The 21778-nt window shown below is 53.4% G+C and overlaps 1 protein-coding gene across 1 annotated transcript in view; it reads right to left on the reverse strand.

Moving 5' to 3' along the window:
• Positions 1 to 1264: 1264 nt before the first annotated feature.
• LZTS1 (leucine zipper tumor suppressor 1) overlaps positions 1265 to 21778 on the reverse strand; it is a 45066-nt gene continuing 24552 nt past the window's right edge. The window contains exons 2-4 of the mRNA XM_081135776.1: positions 9378 to 9847; positions 7482 to 8285; positions 1265 to 5019 (exon numbers count right to left, since the gene is read on the reverse strand). Coding sequence (XP_080991902.1) covers positions 4348 to 5019; positions 7482 to 8285; positions 9378 to 9722 — 1821 coding nt within the window. The 5' untranslated portion in view covers positions 9723 to 9847 and the 3' untranslated portion in view covers positions 1265 to 4347. The remainder of the gene's footprint in view (positions 5020 to 7481; positions 8286 to 9377; positions 9848 to 21778) is intronic.

Genomic DNA, 21778 nt, shown 5'->3' on the forward strand with positions numbered 1-21778 from the left:
TACAGTGTGCTGGATAAATGTCTGCGGAGGCAAAGAAACAGACATGTAAAAATATGTGTAGATGAATAAATCAATTGAACATTTCTCACTCAAGTTATACGGAAAGGTGCTGTTTGAACTGAGGCGTCCATACAGGGATTATGCCATTTCACACAGCCTTGTTTTTCTCTTGCGACGCGGGAGCGCGATGCTGCATGCGTCAGGCCTGTCGGCGGTCTTCACTGGAAGTGGTGGGTGCAGGTGTTTTAGTGGGAGAGGAAGGTGAGGCTTCGGGCTGCTCAGGGCCACAGGGGTTGTAGTGAGATGCTGGGGTCAGAGGACAGCTGGGAGTGGCCGCCTGTTAAAGAACTGTCTGCTGAGGCCCCGGGGAAGGGGAGGTTTCCTAGAGAGAGAACTTGGGGGGGGCAGGGGGAGGTCCAAGTTAGGGAAGGACAGTGACTAGCAGTCTCCCAGAACGTTGAAAGAAGGAGACATTTTGGTTCTCCAGCCTTCCTTTCCCTGGAGCAGTCTCCCCCCTCCCTGAACCTTCCAGACAGCGCGCCCTGTGCCCTGTGCGCCTCCCCCACAGCGCTCACCGCTCACCGGGGTGGAGGAGCAGCTGCTCTGTGGCTTCCACAGCGTAGGGTCTGTAAGGACAAAGGGCCTCGGCTGTCCCGTTCGCCTCTGTATCTCCGGCATCGAGGGCAGAGCTTGCCATCGAGGCGGAGCTCAGTATTTGTTGAGTGAACACAGGCTCGCGCGAGGGGATGGAAGGTGAGGCCCGATGCTCCACCTGCCACGCACGGTTGCGGAGAGGTTTGGAGGCAGCGTGACTTTCCTCGCCGCACTCGGGAGGCACCTGCTGCGGAGGCTGCCGGGGGAACGCGGCTGCGCTCCCCCTCGCAAGCTCGGCGGCACAGTCTGTGGCCCCGCGAGGGTTCCTGTGCCTGCGCCCGGCGTGGCCATGCTGAGGCCCCAGCTGCTTGTTCTGGGGAAGCAGCAGTCTCTCTCTCTTTCCCTTTTGTTCTTCTCCCCCCCTAAAATAATAAGCAGGTTTGGGGGCTCAGGGAAGGCTTGTGTCCTGGACAGTGCTCCAGAGGAGATGGGGGTGGGAAAGCCTTTGCTCCCCGTTTGCTGCCCCTCCTATAGCTGAAAGAGTCATTTCCAGGCCTGTCCCTTTCCAGGCCTGCTTCCCTACTGTTCCTTGCCCTTCAGATGGAGAGGGGCTTGTTGGGCGGCATGTAAGGGGAAGGAGGGTGGCTTGAGTAGATAAAACGGGCTAGGGAGGGCATGAGAAATGGCATTCTTTATTCATAAATAAAAACAGAAATAGTTTACATAGCCGAAAGGGGCATCAAAAAGAAAATAAAACAAAGCTGTCAAAAGCAAAGCAAACCAAACAAGAAACAACCAAGAGAAAAATAACTGTACATATTCTTCCAAATGCTAGTCCATCCAAAGGCAGCCTTGGCTGGGGGTTCCGGCTCTGCCTGCAGACGCAGCATGGACCCTCCATGCTGCAGGCAAGGGGAGCACCCACCTGCACAGGGTGAACGGCTCTGGCTCAGGAGAACTCGGGGCCCACAGGGAATGACCCTCCTGAAGCTGCTGCTCCAGCAGCCCAGCCTGGCTTACCTCTGGGCAGCCTCGGCTAGGTGAGGACAAGACCAGGGCAGGGGCTGAGGCTCAGCGGTTGCTTCTCAGGGAGAGATGGCCCCCAGCCCCCACAGAGGTTAGTGCCCACAGTGGGCAGAGTGTGCCCAGCAGGAGTCATCTGAACTATTGGTGGCCAGAGGAGACACGTGCAGTGGGCACTGGTGAGAGTCTGGTCATCCCAAGTCCCAGGGGCAGAATCCCCTCCTTGGAGAGGTGGTGCTGGATGCTGCTTTCTGCAGACAGCTGGAACATTTCGTGCCAGGTATTCTTTGGGGAGCAAGTGGGTGGGTCTGAGTGAGCTCTCATGCCAGCAGGAGTGCTCAGAGGGAAGGGCAGCGAAGAGGGAAGGGCAGTGAAGAGCTCACGCTGGCTGGGGCCAGGCTGCCTGCTCTGAGGCCCACGCAGTCGGACTGGACCTCCCCAGTCCCTGCTCAGCCTCTGCTGTTCACAGCCTCTTTCTGGAGAGGCTGGGTCTGGCATGGTCCAGGAGGAGTAAGGACGTTTTTCCAAAGGGAGGGGAAGAAAGCCACAGGGTGGTGAGGTTGCTATGTTACAGGACCCTGATGCACCCTGGTGCTACTGTGGGCCATACTGGGGCCTTGGGCTCGTGGCAGCTCAGGGAGGGATCCATGAGTTGGCTGAGGGCAGGGATGTGGGGTGCAGGGCACTGTCACGTCATGGTTAGCACCCACCTCCCCCAGTTAGCACCCACCACTTCTCAGGTGAAGGACTGCTCTTTGGGAGGGGTGTCTCCAGCCTGGGGAGGGGGCAGCAGCCCCTGTCTCTGTCCTGGGGGGCTGTCTCACGGGGAGGAAGAACGCAAGGCACGGGCTGGTGGAAATGGAGGGAGGAAGGGCCATGGCACAGGCAATGGGACATCTTTGATTGGGGGTCTGCACTATGCCCAGTGGCGGTAGTGCCCTCCAGGCAGGGAGGGGCTCTTGGCCTGTGGACTCCAGGTTTAAATCTGGTTTATGACTAAGAGCCATGGCTTCAAATTCCAGAAATGCTCAGGCATAGCTGAGCCCTGGGGATGGAAAGGCAGAGCCAACCGCAGGGAAGGTGGCCCTCCCCTCACCCCAGACTCAGGGAAGGAACGTGATGGGTCCTGGAGTGTCAGGGGCAGGAAGAGCAGCTCCACTCCCATGGGGTGGGGGGTAGGGGAGGGCTGTAGCCAAAGGTCAGAGGTCAGGGAGGTGGGTGGGGTAGGTGTGGAGCTGCTAAGACCCAGCCATTCTCATCCCCCATCCCCCTTGCCTCCGTGAGCCCTCCCAGCAGGCAGGCATGAGGCTCAGGAACCCGGCAAGGGCTGGCTGTCCTAAGAACAGCAGCTGTGGCTAGAGTCAAAAATAGCACATGGAACAGCCCGACTGCCTGCTAGATCTGGCTTGCTTCTGAAAACACAAGAAAGAAAAAAAAAAAAAATTCTGAAACAAGCAACTGAGACACCCTACCTTTGCTGTCCTCCCCCAGCTCTGCACACCTTCGGAAGGAAAGCAGCCTCCCCAGCACTGGCCCAGCTCCCGGCAGCTGCAGCCTCTGGCTTCTCCACAGTCCAGGGCTCTGTGGGGCTCAGGGTGGAGGGAGGCCAGCCAGTGGCCCTGGGGACCTTCATAAGGCTGTGTCTGCGCCTCTCACTCTCCCTGCCTGGGGCTCCGGCCACCCCTCCTGACCAGGAAGGACTCTTGTCTGAACTTGGCACTGGCGATGTGAAGGGAAAAGGTATGCCGCTGCCCAGGTCATCCTGAACCACCTCAGCGGATATAGGTTATTTTGGATCCAGCAAAGGCTTGATTCTTGGGGGAGAAAACAAGTTCAAAGTGGTCACTGGCCAACTTCAACCAGGCGGGGAAGCCCTGCCTCCAGACCCCACCAGGAACCATCTGGAGGCTCTCCTTTGTTCAAATGGAAAGCCACACTCACCCCGTGTCATGGTGCCTTCAATCTTCCCTTCCTAGCACCTCCCCAGGTCCTCAGTATCTATGGCTTTAAGAAAAGTGGTCACTGAGATTAAAGGCCACCAGCTGCCCAGAGCTGCTCACCTCCAGTTATCAGGACCTGCAGGGTCTGGCCTTGAGCTTCTCCCTCTGCCCCCTGTGGTCCTTGCTGAGTAGACTCTCCTGGGCTACCCAGCTCTTTCTCCCTTCTGTGGCTTGCTGGGATCAGGCCAGTGCTGATGTAGCGAAGCCAGGTTCTCCACACCCCACTCCAACCCCTGCACCCCCTTGGCCAGAGGAAGAGCTCAGGTTATGACAAGGATTCTGATCACCAATGGCTTCTTTCTATTTCCAAGGCATCCCAGTGTATCCAGGGGAGGGAGAATGTGGGAAGAGAGGTCACTGGCCTTCACCACAGCTGCCACCATCCCTGGGGGAGGGTATCTCTAAATATTTGAATAAAGGCCAAGGTTTAGGGAGACCTTAAGCAAATGATGGAGACCCCTGGGCCCATCTCTTGGGAGAGCTAGAGGTCTGGTGGGCTGCAGAATGGTGAGCACTGGACCACGGGAAAAGGAAAGAGAGGCTATGTGGCAGTCCCTCCTCTCCCCTCCACTTCTCTCCCCTTCAGGATCCCAGGTCTGCGTCAGGGCAGGCTTCTCTCAGAGAGGCCCAGTTACTGAGCAGGGAAGCAGGAGAGGGGAGCCCTCCTGGACAGGCTCTGCACCCCTGCCTCCAATGCCAGGTCCTAGCTCTCCCTCTCCCAGGAGGCCCCTCAGATCTCGGTGGCGATGATGTCCTCGTAGGGGATGTCAGCCCCTTCCAGGTCAATCTCCAAAGGCTCCCCCGCACCGTCCCTGTGGGCTAGCTGCTGCAGGGCCTTCTCCAGGCGCTGGTTCCGCTGGTACATGGCCAGGTAGCTCTGCTGTAGCTGCTTCTGGTACTGGATCACCTTCTCTTTCTCCTCCTTCCAAACCAGTCGCTCGTGCTGGAAGCCCGAGGACATCTGGTCGTGGCCTTGCCGCTCCTCCTTCAGCTCGGCCCGCAGCCTCTCCAACTCCCGCTGCAGCGCAGGGATGTCCTCAGAGAAGGTGGGCGCTGGCCCGGCTCCCAGCCCGGGCCCCCGGGACACGCAGTCCCGCTGCAGGGCGGCCTGGGCCCGCAGCTCCAGCAGCTCCTGCTCCAGCAGGTTCACCTTCTCCCGCAGGAGCTCGGACTCGTTCTTCTTGCGCTGCAGCTCGTTCTCGCAGACCTCCAGCTCCAGGCCCTTGGTGCGCAGAGCGCTCTCCAAATCCTGCGTCTTCATCTCCATGCCCTCCAGCTTGCCCCGCGTGTCCTTCAGCTGCGCCTTCAGACTGAGGATCTCACTGGCCTTGGCGTTGACCTCCATCTGGGACTCCTTCAGCTGCTGCTTCAGGAGAGAGATCTCCCCTGACTTCTGGCACACCTGCCGGGGGCGGGGAGGGAGAGAAGAGAGAGTGCCAGGAGGTGAGAGGGCATCGCCCAGGGCAGGCTACCTCTTCCCTGCCTCACAGAATGAAGCTGTCCTGACACGGGGCCTCCAGAGGGTTCCCAGGCATGCTGGTCTGAGTGACCCATGAGGGCCAAGCCCCTCCCTGAAGCTCATTTCATTCTGCAGTCTGGCTCGGTCTGTCCACATGACTCCCTCACCCTAATTCAGAGTAGAAATCTCAGTCGATACCTATGGCCATGTGTCCATCGATGGTCAGTGGTTTAATCTGCCCACTGCCAGCATCTCCAGCATCCACATTTAACATCAGTGGCACTGATTTCCATGTCTGCTACGTCTCCATCGCTGTGTTTATGCCCATACACTCTGACCTCACCCCTGCACACACCCAGCTCCTGTCCTCCCTACTGGGGTGAAGACCACATCCACACATTCGTCCCGTGACGAGCACTGTGCCTGGCTCAGAGGCAGGGCCTGATTCCTATCTACCAAATGATGGCGACTGTGACCTCCCTGCCTCTGGGCCTCCACCATTTCTATTCCTGTTCCCCAACAAAGTTGGCAAAGACCTGCAAACAAAACCAAAGGTGCTAAAGCAGATAGGTGTGTTTCTGGGTCTGGGCCATTCAGGGTCTTGAGTGGCTCAGAGGAAGACCAAGGCCAGTCTGGTTGTGTGTCACAGTGTACTTCCCGCTGCCCTGGGAAAGCTGGTAGAATGAAGCCAGCGCCTGGGGCTCTAACAGGAGGGATTCTGGAAGCCACTTTGGTATTTCCCACTTTTCCTCTCATGGTAGAAACCCCTTTGTTGTCATGAACCACCTTGGAAGCATTGACCGGGACCGAGAATACCTTTCAGGGACAAGCCTGTGTTTGTTTATGGAGGGAGCAGCACAGAGGCATGGTGGAGGCATGGGCCAGCTTGGGATCCTGACTTGACCACTTATGACCTGAGTGACCATTAGCATAGTGGCAATATGGTGCAGTGATGAAAAATGTGAACTCTGGGGCCAAGCTGTCAGCATCAAGTCCTGGCTCTGATACTTATTATGTGGTGGCCGTGGGCAAGCCATCTAACTAGCTATTCGCCATCATAACCTCTCTGTGCCTCAGTCTCCTTAACTGTAAATGGAGGATTAGTAACAGTAACTCCTCCATAGGGTAAGGAGTAGATGAGAGAACCTAGGGCCTGACACTTAATAAACACTCTATACATTATTATTATAAATATGTTTGAATATGTCTATGCTATTATAAATGCTTAATTGAACTTAACTTATTGTTTTGCTATATAGCCTGATTGAGGCTCACAGCAATGTCCAGCTTAGCTCTGGATGGGACAAACAAGGATGGATGCCTAATGCCAGCACTGGCTTATATAGCTTATATCTCTGAGGTGTCCCCAAGCCCAGGCTGAGAAACAGTGGCTAGGGCAGGTTCTGCTGTGCCCACATCCTTTCCACCCTGGGAAACCTGGCAAACAGGAAGCGACTCCCTTCCCACCTGTCCAGTTCTCCATCCATCTCTTCCATAGAAAGGGCCCTTTTCCTCTACTTCTGGTAACACTGTCCTTCTAACTTCCAGGACAAGTACAGAGAGCTCCAGTGCAAGCAGATGGTTGTGCTGTAGGGTGGTGGTGCTGGTCCAACCAGACACAATGGCATTCAGTCCCTTTCCAGGGTGGAGTCTGCCTGGGGTGAACCACAGAGCTGCTAGGTACACTCTCCCACCGGTCCCAGCACCACCTCCAGGGGCCTCCCAGTGAGAACAGCTGCCCTCAGGCAGCAGGATGTGGGGGTCAAGCTGGTTCTCCAGTGGCCAGGTGCAGAGCCTTCACTTCCAAGTGTGCCTGAGTGTGTGCATGTGCGCACGTGAGCCCTTTTCTTCCTGTCCTGTTTCCATCTCAGACGCTTGATAGAATCCCCACTGACACTTCTAGGGGGAGTGATCCATTCTGTCACTGCGACCTGCCACAAATGGGGTCACTCTCACCAGTGGGTGGAGGCCCTTCCCTCAAAAGTAATATATCCTCTCTCTCTCCTGGCTCTTGGACCAGCATGAACTCAGGTATGGCTGTGCTTCTATTGAGCCTGCTGTGAGCAGATGAAGCAAGCTGGCCCTTGCTTCTTATGGTTCAGCTAGGCCTTGCTTCTTATGGTTCAGCCTCTTGGTCAGTGACTTGGTCAATAAATTCAATTCTGCTAGGTACACTCTTCCACCGGTGCTGGGACCGGTGGAAGAGTGTACCTAGCAGACAGGGAGAAAGTGAGAAGCGCGGACTAACTGCATCCCTGGTATGGTTACCAGGAAGCCCCTCATTTGGATCATGAAGCCAGCCCTTTAGTGCAGTGTGCTGGGCGGCTTGTGTCTACACACCACTGGCCAGAACCTGGAGGAGGGGAGGGGCCCGGGCACCAAACATGGAGCACCCCCAGTCTCACCTCCCACTGGGTCTCTTCCAGCGCGGGGGCGAAGCTGGTCTTCTCCTTCTCGTAGGACCGCAGCTTGGTCTCCAGCAGGTCCTGCTCCTTCATGAGGCTCTCAAGCTCCTGCCGGAGCTGCCGCTTCTCTTGCTGGAGCTGGAGCACCTGCAGGTGCAGCACCTGCTGTGTGCGCTGGCTCTTCTGCGAGGCCGCCTTCAGCTTGCTGCTGCACTTCTGCTCGGAGCCCTCCAGCTCCTCCTGGTAGCGCCACTGCCGCTCCTCGTAGGCCTGGCTGGAGGCCAGCTCCTTCTCCTCAAAGCTGCGCCGCAGCTTCTGCAGCTCGCCCTCCCTCTCCAGCAGCTTGTGCTCCAGCTCCTGGATGGTGCACTCGTCCGTGGAGATGGGCGAGCGCACGCACGAGGAGCCCCTGTCTGCCTTGCCTGGGTGGGCCAGCTTGCTGCCCCCATCCGAGAAGGACAGCGCCTTCAGGCTCATCATGTTGCTGTCCTGGAGGAGGATGCCCTGGGTGATGTTGTGGGCCGAGCCCCCGAAACGGCTGGCGGGACCCACAGCTGTGACCAGAGGGTCCAGCTGGTAGCTGCTGCTGGTGCTGTGTGTGGGCAGGCTGGACATGGAGTTGCGGCCGGAATCAGAAAGAGCCCCAGAGCACAGGCCGGGCTTCAGCTCCTGCTCCTTGGGCTTGTCTGGAGCGGCGGGGTGCAGCTGGTGGCTGGTACTCTCGGGGGAGGCATGCAGGACTGCTCCTGATCGAGGCAGCACCGGCTTGAAGGCTGTAGGCCGCACGGCACCCTTCTCGGAGGCCTAGGGAGGAAAAGAACCATATGACCTATGTCTCCCTCCCCACCCAGCCACATGGCACCCTTCTTGGCCATAATCCTAGACGACCTCGCATGGTGCTCTGAAGCAGCCAATGTGCTGAATCTCTTGAGGAGAAGCAGTTCTGTGCCTGGAGGATGTCCTTAACAATCCCCTATGAACTGCCACCTGCCACCAGCTTGTCCCAGCCTCCTGAGATGGACAGCTCTGGCTCTGTCTCTGTGTGGCGTGGACAGGAGCGTTAGGCTGGGTGAGCATGGAGTCCCTGTAGAAGTCAACCCGTTGCTCACCTCCACTGCCCCTTCCAGTAGACTCCCCGGTGATCTCCTCAAAGGGTTGGGAGGGACACTTGACATAACCCTTTCCTTAAAATTGTCATTTTCATTGGTAGAGTACTATGCAATTTATAATCCCTTTAGTCTAAAAAGCTTAAGGCTCTGTGCAGACATACGGGGCCACTTCCTAGTGTATCAAAGCCAGTGTGGGGCCTGGGGATGAAATAGGAACATGGTTTTTGGCATCCACTGGTTGGCCCCATGAGAGCTTGATCTGGCATGAGGACTGGATTTCTGAGTATGAAGGACTCTTTTGCCCTCATTTCTGCTAAAGATGATGGCAAGAAACTCATTGCCCTCATCCAGCCAGTCGGCGGCTGGCCCGGCTTGAGAGGAGCCACCACGCCACCATGCAGCAAATGAGGAGTCTGCTAGCAAGAGAAGCTGTCAGCTCTCCAAGCGGACTCCCCATCTGCTCTTCCAGATGACACCAGAGCTCCCCCTCCTTCCCACGCACTTGAAAATGCTGCTGTTGGTCCTGCCTTGACAATCCAGCACATCCCGGGGGAGCTCAGAAAGCCTTTCATTTCCCCTTCGCTCACGGGCTCACCCAAGACTGACCAACATCTCGCTTCCGTTGCCTAACCTTTGATCTCTGCAGTGCGGCTGGGAATTTCCACCCTCACCAAGTTGCTCTGGCCTTTTGAAGATCTAAATGTTTCGGTCACCACTGCCATCCCTCCCTGCCCTGTGCTCTCCACCCATTTTGCTCTCCCCTGCCATTCCAGAGACCCCCACTTACCATTTCTAGCTGATTGGAAAAGGGCATGAGCTTCGGTGGGGTAGACGGGCCAAAGTCCACCCCAGCTTGGCCCCCTAAGTCTCCACTGGACAGTGCAGTATAATCAGGGTGGTGGGAGCCCCGGGCCTTCTGACTGACTTTGATGTAGAAAAAGTCTTCACTCTTTCCCATTTTGGAGCTGGACTTGCCATGACCCGAGTCCTGGGAGAAGCCGAATCTGAGCAGCCCGTCCGAGTACCGGTTGAGTTTCTTGAGGTGGGAGGATTTGCGCAGCTTGTACTGCGAGGCCCGGCAGTGCTTGCTGTGGAAGCCGTGGCCCGAGATGAGGCTACTGACGCTGCCCATGGCGACTCGGGGCCAGGGCCGGGCAGGGCAGCGCGGGAACCTGGTGCAGCTGCGAGGGGCAGTCCTGGCTCCCTGAGGGTACTGCGGTCATAGCACAGCCTCGCCGAGCCTGGAAGAGCGCAGACCTGGAAGAGACACCGAGCAGCGGTGAGCCAGGGCTAGTCACTGCGGTCCTGGGGGGTGACTTGAAGGGGGTTCTTACAGCAGGGTCTGGGCAGTGGAGAAGTGCATGTGTCTCTTAACAGAAGCTCAGTCCTGTCTCTAGGCTCTCCATTCTTCCTTTGTCCCCAAATTCAACAAACACTCACCAGGGGCCTGCTTCCCAAGGGCGCTTTTCTGAGCACGGACACAGCAGTGACTAAGACACTTTCGTCTCTGTGCTCACGGGCTCGTGTACAGTGCAAAGTGGATGGGCCATGAACAAACAACATGGACCATCTCAAGTGACAGAGGTGCTACGGGAAATAAAGCAGAGCACATGGGACGGAATTCGGGGGGGGTGTGTTTATACAGGGAGCATAAGGGAAGCCTCTCTGTTGGGGTATCACTTAAAGAGATACCCCAAAATGAGGGAGCACGTCACATGGGAATGTGGGGGAGAGAGAAGCAGCTCAGAAGTAGCCCCGCGTGGAAAGCCCCGAGTCCCTGAGGTGGAGAGTGCCTGGCACGTGGGAGGCCAGCGAGGAGACCAGGCGGCTGGAGGCCAGTTAGCAGGAGGAGAAGTCAGGAGCTAGCAGGCCTGGGCCACACAGAGCCTGGTGGCCTAAGGGCTTTGGCTGTTACTCTGATGGCTTTAAGCAGCAACACCATGATCTGCTGAGGCTGCAGAGGGTCCCTCTGGCTGCTGGGTGGAGAAGAGGCTGTTGAGGGGCCTGGGTGGACGTGGTGAGCCAATTATGTTAGGTGAGTGACTGCCATGGCTGGGCCAGGTGGTAGATTTGGATTAAATTTTAGATTTAATTTTAAGTTTCAGCTGATAGGATTTGCTACAGGAGCGAATGCATGGAGCAAGAGAAAGAGAAGAGTCCAGTCGAGTAACTAGAATAAGCCTGTTGCTGTTTATAGAGCTACAAAGATCACAGAAGGAGCCAGTTTAGGATGAAGTGGGGGTGGAAATGTCGGAGAAGACGTGGAGGGTGCTGGAGAGTGGGCGGTAGGAGGGGTGGGAGCTGCGGCGGCTGCAGGTTTCTATGTGGAAGCTGTTGCATGGAGAAGCCAGCTACGGGACTAGAAGAGGCCACCGAGGAAGCAAAGGCAGGAAGACGAGAGACGTCTGAGGACTGACCCGTGGTGGCAGCACTGTGAGGAGTATGAGGGAGAGAAACTGAGAAGCTTCCAGCGCCTGCAGGAGACCTGAGGGAGCCACGTAAGAAGCTGTCTCTGAGGATGGAGTCAGTACTGCTCACTGAGAAGCAGTCAGTGGACTTGGCCGCGGGGAGGTCATCAGTGGCCTCGCAAGAGCAGTTTTGGTGGTGTGGCGGGAGGAAAGGCCTGACTGGAGAGGGTTCCAGAGAGAAAGAGGAGGGAAATAATTACACCCTTGAACGCTGAGATGTATGTGATAGATGGTTTAGATTCCCAGTTATGCCTCCTGCCAGCTCTGACATGTGAGGTAAACTCTCTAACATCTTCAACCTCTTCAATCTTCAGCTTCATAAACTAATTCTAAGATACACTTAGTTTTTTAAAAAAGTAATAAGAACGCATCTTATAATAAACTTTGAAAACAATGACAACGACCTTGCCCTTCACTGGACAGAGGAATGAATACACTGGGATATCAATGCCAACACACGCACAGATTTAGGCAAATCTGTGAGCATAGGTCACATGATTTTCAAAGCAAAGAAAGGCTGTTGTCATTCACTGCAGGAGTGTTTCTTAGCCAGTCAAAACATAGCTGAGCCAATTAGGAAAGACAAAGCTATATGGTTAATAAAACAGGAAATCAGGAGGACCCTGCGCTCTTTATTCCATTCTAAATGATACTGTTGATCCTAAAGGGGCAAAAAATGTCCCAGGCAGGCTATGGAGAGTCGCATGTGCACAGTGGAAGGAGCCAGAAGACGCAACTCCGTGCGTGAAGGCCTGGATTCCACTGTGCACTGTCGTCCTGAAGGATCAAGCGGTTGGGTTAAGAATAAATATGTTCTATGTTCCATTAGTAAAAGCACAACACAGCAAAACATCACTGTGTAACTGTAATGTATGTTGTCCTAGGAAAAGCTTTTATTAAGTTGACGGCCTCCTAGAATCAAGGAGCCGCAGCCATACCTGCCCCCGAGGTTCGTTATGAGGCGCATGTGAGATACCACGATAAGCTAACGGGTGTGGACCAGGCACTCAGTACACGGCGCGCATTTTCTTTGGCATCTATTATTATGTTATTACCATTATTCCCTCCAGCGTTCACCATCCCTGTTGTCTTCAATGCCCCCCTTTTCCGGAATGAGTTTTCACTCTTCCACATGCAACTTTCCTGACTCCCATTCCCTGACAATATAGAGTTCCTGTGCTCATTTAACAGGTGACAATGACAGAATATACTTCTCATCCCCCAGGTCACCCATCTCTTAATCAGCTGAGGCCTTCAGGTCTTTGGAGGCAAAAATTCTTCTGTTTTCCATGTGTAGGAAAGCTATTTTCAGCCAAAAGACTCTCCTGCACTCTGCACAGTACACCCCTTGGGCAACTGGCGACTTATTTTTTTACCCATCCAATTGTACGTTTGTGAGCATCTGTATGGATAGTGTTGTGGAGATCAGGCAGATCGGGGTTTGAAAATCAACTTCCTTGAGGTTTCTTTGCTTACAAAATAAGAATAGTAACTATTTCAGAGGCCGAATATGAGGATGGAGCAGACTAACAGAAGTCAAGGGCAATGCTCAGCACGTGACAGGTGCGCTACAGATGTGTGATCAATGCAAGGACGAGGAGAGGGGTTGCCCTTGAGAAGCATAGAACACGTTCAGTTATAACTAGTATTAGGCAGACATGCTCCATGGATCTGTTTGTGTTCTCCTGTTCCAATGCCATCTCCTCTCGCCTGCAAATTTGTCTTTCCCCAGTCTGTTCATCTTAAGCATCTGAAGCGGCACAACCATCACACACCCTGGTGAAACCCTTCAAGGCTTCCCACTGTTCCTGGAGTAAAGCAGACTCCTTACCAAGTCCTGCAGGCCTCGAGCAGGCCTTGGCTTTGCCTGTTGCTCCAATCATATCTCACCCCATTCTTTCCTTGCTCATAACTACAATTACAGCCCCTCGGCTCTTTTCTGTTGGTTGAACACATCAAGCCTTTTCCCACCAAGGGCCTTCTGCGCCTGCTGTTGCCTTTGCTGACAAGTGTCTTCCCTTAGCTCTTCACACAGAATGTTCTCTCCTCCTTCAGTTCTCAACTCACATATCACCTCTGCAAGGTCACTATTCTGGTTACCCTGGGGAAAATCCATCTCCCTCATTACTTTTTGTCATCCCAATCTGTTTCTTTCTTTTGTAACACTTGCTTTAACCTGTAATAATCTTATTTTTAAATGTGTGTTCTGAACATGTCCACCAGAATATGAGCTCTGTGAGAGCAAAGACTTCGCATCTATAGCTCCTAGAACAAAACTGAGGAAGATGAGGCACACGCTCAGAGACCTGGACTGTGGAATTCAACTGACCAGGGATCCTGGTGGGGCCTCGACCTAAGTTCCATGAATCCATGCCACAGCACATTGCTGAGGGCTTTAGGAGGGGCTCAGAGATGTGAGGGGTCAGTCCTGGACAGCAAAGGGAGTTTCCAGGGTTGGGGAGAGAAAGCCTGGGGAAGAAATCAAGGTCATCGCCTCTGGCTATAGCTTCATTTCCTTTTGGGTGAATGACAACAAGGTTTTAAGTACAGGTGAGCCCCTTTGCTCCCTGAGCAGCAGCCTGGATGACTTGTGAAGCACATGCACTGTTCTAGGCTCTAGGGGAAGGAGAGGAAAAATCCAATGATGTGGGTAGCAATGGAGAAGAGATGGGTGAAGGACGGTGGCCTCTGGTCCTCCGACAGCATACTTAGTCTCTGATGCCTGCCCTTCCTCCACTCCCCAGGTCTTGACACACAGAGGAGCTTTGAAGTTTGAGATTATCCCCAGATCCACTTGGAGCTAAACTAATTACCTTTCAATGTCTGGACTTGTTCTGTTTTCAACTTGGAGAGAACATCTCAGAAAACTTGGCTGTGGTCCAGCCTAGTCCCCAGCCCTAGTTTTCCCACCCACCCACAGGGTTGCATCTCTGTGCTCAGGAAGGACAGGGTCAGGGGCACATTTCTATTCCTGGGAAACATATCCCACTGGCCAGGAGTATGTACTCAGGGTGGAAATAAGCACAAAGATCCTGGTGATTCAAACAGGAGAAAGGAAGAAGGAAGGACTGGGGAGGAAAAAGGGAAGGAATCATATACGGAACCTCACACTGAGTATGTTGGAGTAACCTTGTTCTGCATGACCTCCTACTGGCTTCAAAGAAGGAATCCAGCAAGAATTAGACTTCAGGTCTTAAGAGAAGAGAGGAGAAGAGAACAGCTAGTGGAAAAGGATCCCCCCAGGCTATACTTCTCAGAATCTGGCGCCAGAGAACTTAGGACACTTCCCCCCAGACGCAGTGCCAGCCCGTCTCCCCTCGCCCCCCACAAATGACTGTGGCTGCTACACCAGGGCAAGCAATGTCCTGGATCCTGTGGGACACTCTCAGCTTCAGGCTGCTTCTACTCCCACCACAGCCCCCTCCCCCCACTCCATTCTGTACCCTCCTTCTCAAAGGAAACCAGGGCTGATGCCACAGGACATGTGCTTCTCTGAGCATCCCTTCTAAAACATGGAGATAGAGGCATGGAGGTGAAGAGGGGCCTGTCTACACTCAGGAAGGTGAGAAATAATGCTACACAACCTCCCAACCCAAACCACAGGGAAGAGTAGCTCTGGCCCTGCCCATACCAATGCAAACTTCTGGCCCAGGGAGTGTGAGGATCCATATCTGCCCTCCCCTCTGCCCCAGGTCTAGAGAGGTCACCACAAAATCAGGATGCTCAGCCTCCAGCCACCTCACTCCTTCTCAGCCCCCCACATTTCCCTTCCTGCTCCCCGTTTTCTCTCCCTCCTTCACCCTCCCCATCTCTCCTCTTCTCCACTCCCTAGCAGGAGGGTCAACCAGGCACCCACAGCCATGCTGCAGGGCATCTCTGCTCTGCCTGGCCTTCTCCCACCAAGGAGGTGCCACCGCCCAGTGCATACAAGCTCGGGGAGGCTGTGCCAGCTCTGTGCGCAGCCTCCTCCAGCACCTAGGGTGAGCTGTGCTGCCCACTCTCAGGCCCACCCATTTGGGTGTGTCCCACTAACTGCTGTGCAATGTCACCTGCAGGCTGAGCCTAGAAGATGGGGCTACATGTGAGGAATTTATTTAATCATTTATTCAGTAAATATTTACTCAGCTCCTGACAGGGACCAAGTATGCAAAGTGCAGGGGGAGAGGGGAAAGGAGAACAGTAAGGACACAGAATAAAAAACTAAAGCCAAAGAGATAAGAGGAACAGGTGTGTGTGTGGGCGTGAGGGGGCATTTACTACTTCACTGGCAGTGCCTGGGGAAGGCCTCTGAGGACCAGGCAGCCTGATGAGAATTTTGATAGAATAGTCCCTTGGGGAGAAGAGCAGTGCAAAGGTCTGAGGTAGAGCAGTGGTTCTCAAGTGGGGTGACTTGGCAAATTTGGAGATTGTCATGACTTAATGACTGGGATCTAGTAGATGGAGCACAGGACAGCCCCTGTGACAAAGAATTATCTGACCCAAACTGTCAATAGAAATGAGGTTGAGGAGTCTGGTTTTAGAGGAACAGAAAGACAGTTTTTAGGACCTCAGTCCTGTCATTGACTGAATGTTCTAAAAACTGTCTTTCTGTTCCTCTAAAACATCGCTGCTGTGGAACAGCTCAGTGTGCCAGGAGACCTTTCTTCAGTGTTTCAGCTCCAGCTGGAGAAATCCATTCTTCAATCTTGGAAAGGCCAGCGATGCCTTGGTTTTTGAATGTGATCTGTTCCGGAAGACAGTTCGAGTTCCGAAATGTTTGAAAACCGAGGGATCAGCAGCTGACAGCCAGGCCTCAGGATCCTGCCCTCAGTGGAAGCCATGGGGCATGTTCGACTTCCGAGGCATGTTTGACTTCCGAGGCATGTTCGAAAACCAAAGCATTGACCTCCAAGTTTATGGTGTTTGCAAACTGAAATGTTCATCAACAGAGATGTTAGAAAACCGAGGTACATTCTCCTAACCAGAGAGGAGCTGGCTTATACAGATGGAAGTGCTGCCCCTTGTCCCTGATTGGTCAGAATAGAGCTGCTCTGATTGGTCACAGCTCCAATTGGATGGGGACAGCCTCAGCCCTATTGGTTGAATTGGGACGCCAGGAACGGCTATATAAGGGCTGGTTCAGCGAGCAGAGGCACAGCGCAGGCAGGCAGCTTAGCAGTCAAGGCGGGCAGTCTAATGCAGAAGCTTCTCCGCGAGTGCAGTTTGCTTGGGAGGCCCATGTGCAGGAATGGCTGGTAGGCTGTGTTTTTTAAAAGTTGAGCTCAGTTAGCCATCAGGAGCCCTTCTTAGTAGGTGCCTTTCTTTCTTTAAATTCAGGGTTCACAGTATGAACATGGAAGGAAGTTAGAGCTTAGCAAGTATTTGGAAAAATCACCAGTGCTGGTTATTGTTAGTGTTATTTTTCATGGTTCTCCGGGCCAGTTCGCTAAGATATTCAGTTATACAGATGGCTTACGGCAGGAGTGCCCTGCACTCCCAGATCTACCCGGTTGGCCACCAGCACTGCCTCAGTGGTATGAGGACTGTGGCTTTCCCACGATGCCCTTGTCCCTGGGGAGAGACAGACGGGGTGCCAAGTGTAACCCTCCCCTTTGCTGCAGAGCCTCGGGCCCTCTCTGGGCTGTTTCCAACCACAACATGAGGGGCTGGGTTCAGTTCAGGTCTTCTCTGAGACCTCTGGAGAAGCGAGTGAGCTATTTACCCCTCCTCAAAAAAAGTGTCTCCCCTCCAAGATTTGGCTATGACTTCTTAGGGTTCCTTTACCTGGAATGCCCCTTGATTGACCCAGGTTAAAAAGATTAATATATCCTGCTCTCAGGGGATCAAACATGAGCTTGGGGCTCTGAGGAGGAACAAATAACTTGGTCTTAGATTCTTGTCTTAACTGAAGACTCTTGGCTTTCCTTCAGGGATTGGGGAAGTGGGAGCAAGTGGAAGAAATGAAACTAAAGAAATTATTATCACCTCAGTGCAGCCTGCCCCTCCCAAACTCAGACTCCAGGCCCCACAGTCCCCCTTCCCAGGACTGGGACAGACTTCAGACCTACTTCAAAGGGGGTCATAAAATAAAAGGAGGGGCCAGGCAGTCAGAGGGGCAGCCACCCAGGCCGTGATGAGCAAGGCTCTGGGTAGACACCTCACCAATGCTTGCCCCTGGTCCTGATATGATGTTATTAGAGCTTTCTTTCTTCTATTTAATTTTCATCTTAATTGATTAAAATACCAAAATGCTACAAAAATAACCTGAGTAGCTCATGCAGAATTAACACTAGTATCATTTTGCAACCTCGGCTGCTTTAACATTTTGCCGGTTGGGACCCACTCACGTTGCTCCTTCACCTGCTGCAGAGTCATTCTAGCACACTGTGTTGACCATTTCCTATTCAGGTGTTTCCATTTTGTTGCTAAAACCCTCTTGTATATGATTACTTTGCCACATGTGTGTAAATTTTTGTAATATTTATTTTCCTTTAAGTCTTGGAAGGCACCTAGTTTTTAAAGCCCCTCCCCCTTAAATTGAGACTGTCAAGAAGAGGTGGCATCTGAGACCCATATTGGCCAATACATGAAAGGAGAGCAGCAACAGTGGGACCAGAGCCCCAAATTCCACTTTCCCATATTAGTCCAGGGTGGGGGAGGGGCACATCATTGTCATCAAGAAGAGTGTGCCATTGGCAGAGCAGAGGCAGGAGGGAGGACCCCAGTGACAGGGTCCGGTGAAGGAGTCCTGGCCAGAGATGTTGTCCTGCTGCAGGTGACAAAGAAACTTCCTGCTCTGAGGCAGCCTGGATACTGGTCAAAATTCCATAACATGGAAGCCGTGCAGGACCTTAGAGATCCTTTACCCTGACTCCTTCACAACGTAGAAGCTGCACAGAGGCCAAGAGCAGGGAAGGGATTTAGTTATATCAAAAGTTCTGGACTTGAAGCCAGTATCCTTTCCGTTTTCCCAAGAGGACAGGAGTTCCATTTTCCAGATTGGTGTGTGTGTTTGTGTGAGCAGCTCCCTGCCGTGTATGGGCCAAATGTGTAAGGGAATGTGTGTGTGTGTGTGTGTGTGCTGTGTGCACGCATTCACGTGTGTAAGGCTGCCTGATATGGCTGGGATTCCATCCTGTGAGCTCTCAACTCTTGGCACTGCTCCAATAACAGATGATTCCCCTGGGGGTTAGTGCCTGGGAAGCCAGAGCACGAAGCTGCGGCAGGCTCCGCATGGGCCCAGCCGTGGGCTATGGGGGAGCTGACCTGCCTCCAGCAAAGGCTGATGGTTGCCGGGCTGGGACCAGAGCTCTGCCTGCAGCTGTCTTCCTCACTCTGGGGGCATCACAGTCCAGCACAATTTCCAGTCTTAGCCCAGGGAGCTATGCCTTTGTTTTCTCGGTTCAGATCTATCTGTGGAACCTGGAGAACACACACTCACCGTTATTCATTCACATTGCCCTCCTGGGTAGGCCACATGCCAAATACCATGGAGGGTGCCTAGAAGAAGACAGGCAAGCCTCTCACAAAGAACTGCAACCTCACAGTGAGCCCTCAGCTTCCTTTCAAAGGAAGAATCCTGCCTCTTCCTGGCCTGGCTTGGGTCTCCCCACCTCGGCGGGGGAGCCTTGTAGGCAACAGGAAATCCCTCCACTGGATGCAGGCATTATGGTGCTCAGCTCCCCTGGTACTCAGCATGCAAGGCCTGGGGACAGCTCTCGCATTAAGGTGGAGGGTTATCTCTTCATTATCTTTAAACTTCCTTGAAGGCAGCAATGAAACCAGAGCTGCACTGTGTCCCACATAGTGTTAAGCACAGTGCTAAGGATACAACACACTCTCAGTGCATGTTTTCACAAAATCAGCTCTCAGGGATCACTGTCTGAGTGTGTGGAAGAGCAGGTGGGGCTCAGGGAGATGTGGATTAGGTTGGGTCCCACACATGCAGATCAGAAGCCAGGTCTAGAGAGCTAGAATCCAAATCTGGCTTCAACCCGAACTTCTAGCTCTTAGACTTTGAGTCAATGGTCACCTTGGGGAGAAGGAAATTGACTATCTCCTTCGTGTCCTTCACATCCCAGTCAAGTTCAAAAGTTTCAGCTGAGACAAAAAAAGCAAACAACAACAAAAACACAAAATAAAATAAAACAAAAAAACAAAAACAAACCAAGGCAATCTCTGTTTTCAAGGGAATGGTGGAAAGACAAGACAGGTAAATAAAAAGCATTTTTAAAAAGCAGCACCAGTTGAACTGAGGATCACAGCTGGCTCTCTCAGCCTCCAGCACATGAGTGGTTTTTAATGTTTTCTTTCATACCGAAGTGAGGCAAAGGTTCTCACTCTATTGTTTGCCTATTATGGACTGAATGTCTGTGTGCTCCTACAATTCATGTGTTGAAGCCCTAACCCCAGTAGATGGTATCAGGTGGTCAGCCTGGGAGACGATTGCGGTGAGGTGAGCATGTGGGTGGGGTCCTCATGATGGGATTAGTGCTCTTATAAGAAGAGACCAGAGAGCTCCTTTGCTCTCAATCTACCTCTCTGTCTTCCTTTCTCTCCCTCTGTCTCTCTCCCACCATGTGAGGACGCTGCAAACCAGGAAGAGAGGTCTCACCAGAGACAGAATCTGCCAATGCCTTGATACTGGACTTCCAGCTTCCAGAACTGTGAGGAGTAACTGTGTGTTGTTTAAGCCCCCGTTTGTGGTATTCTGTTAGAGCAGCCCAGCTAAGACACTGCCTGAGACACCCTGGTAGAAGATGCCACCTCGCTCACCCTATTTCTGGAGTTGCCCTCATGTTCTTCCCTCCTGCTTCTCTGTCCACATGGTGCTGATTGCCCCAAAGTGCCCAGACCTGCTGTTGTTTGGGGACAGTCCTATAATAGAACAATGCTTGGTGGAGATCAGGGAAGCTCAGCTCTATTTTCGGTTTGGCCTCCTCCAACTCTGGAACACACAGCAAGCAGGTTGTTTCTGGCCTTGCCTGCTGTGACTTGTTTGCCCCCTCAGGCAATCCCCCTGAGTGCCTGTATAGTGATGGGACCACAGGAGGGAGCCATCAGGCACCATTCAGTAGGCTACCTGCAGGATGGTATTAGGCCCTTGACAGAGGCTCACAGATTAGTGGATCTGATTTGTCACCTGGCATAAGGTTTCACCTTCCCGCATCTCTATTTCTGTACATGTCAGATAAACACAGCCGATACCTACCTCACAGAGGAGGTATTCACGATTAGATGAAATATATATAGATATGAAAATACTTGACCACAATAAGAAGGACAGTATAGACTGCATAAATTTGCACCAAAGTGCTTGTGAAATTATAAAGCAGTGTGGAAAGATGCAAGAACTAGATCCTCATGTCTTGAAGTTAAAGGAGCAGGTCTTTAGGGAAGGATTACCACCCCACCACCACCCCCATCTCCCTGTGGAGAGCAGGGCTGAGCCAGACCTGCCTCTCTGCCTGCAGGGCTACTTGGCTCCCCTTTCAAGATGACTCTCCCCCTGACCCTCTGTCCCCTGCCTCAGTACACAGCCTGACTCAGCTTTCCTTATCTGGAATTCCATTGTTTGTATTACTGTCCTTGACCTTTCCTGCCATTTGCCGCTCTGGATGAGGGTCAGGGGCTGGGGCAGGGGTGAGCCTGGGAGCTGGTTAATCATCTCAGCCCAGTCTGCAGCTCTCCCGATGCTTGCTTTGCTGATGCCTGGAGGGCTCCCTGTGCAAAGCTCAATACATATTTCTGAGTTAACGGATGAATGAAAAAAAGGTGAGGGTGGAGAAGGAAGGAGGCGGAGGAGCGTGGGCAATGTGCAGAGGCTGAGGGGGGTCAAGGGGCAGCAGGTTGCAGGTGGGCTGGGATCAGGGGCCCACGCAGCTCTCAGCCAAGTGCACTTGGGTTCCCTGGAAAGGCAGAAAGTGAAAGGGAAATCACCGGTAGGCTGAATCATCCCATCCGGTGAACAATCAGAAGCAATTCGGCTTCCCACTGCTGGGAGGAGTCAAAAGCCATTCCGCCTGGCAGCCTTTTGTGTGCACATCGCAGCGGTCAGCTGCTGGCTGAGCCTTCCCCCTCCCCAGTGGGCAGTTTTGTGTCTTAACAGAGCTGACTGATGGTTCTCCTTAGGAACATGATTGCCCACCAATCCCAACCTGCCCTTCTCTTTCCCAAAATTAAGCCACAGTTACATGCAAAGCTCATGCAAATTTCACCCCTGCTGCTATGAGCGCAGCAACCGCTCCCACGTGTGAGCAGAAGGTGAGCCTCATCCATGTCCATGACTAGGTCACCACGGGGCACCAGGGCTCACTTCTCCTCTAGCTTCTGAAAATGGTGGCTCAGGTGCTCAAAGGAATGGCCTGTCTGATGGGATCTGTGTGCACAACACAGGAACCTGCGATCGTTCCTGACGAGTCTCTACATGTCCTGAGTTAATCCTCTCTTGGTACCATCTGATGTGTCTGGCTACGGAATCTTGACTTCTGTGTTACCTCTGCCCTCATTCCTACCTCACCGCTTGTTCCTCCAGGGCACGTACCTGCTGGGGAACTAGAAGTCTCACATCTAGCAAAGCAGCCTCTGCCCAGCAGCAAGTAACCCTGCTCCCCTGCTGGAGCCCACAGCCCCCACCGCCCTGACAGTGAGATAATTACTGCAAAGCCTGGGGATCCTGCAGGGTTGGCCACGGCTGCTCCTGAAGTCCCTCATTACTGTCCCCTCCACCCCTGTGATACTT

Source organism: Miniopterus schreibersii, assembly GCF_964146895.1.
Source record: "Miniopterus schreibersii genome assembly, chromosome: 4".
Lineage (NCBI taxonomy): Eukaryota > Metazoa > Chordata > Mammalia > Chiroptera > Miniopteridae > Miniopterus > Miniopterus schreibersii.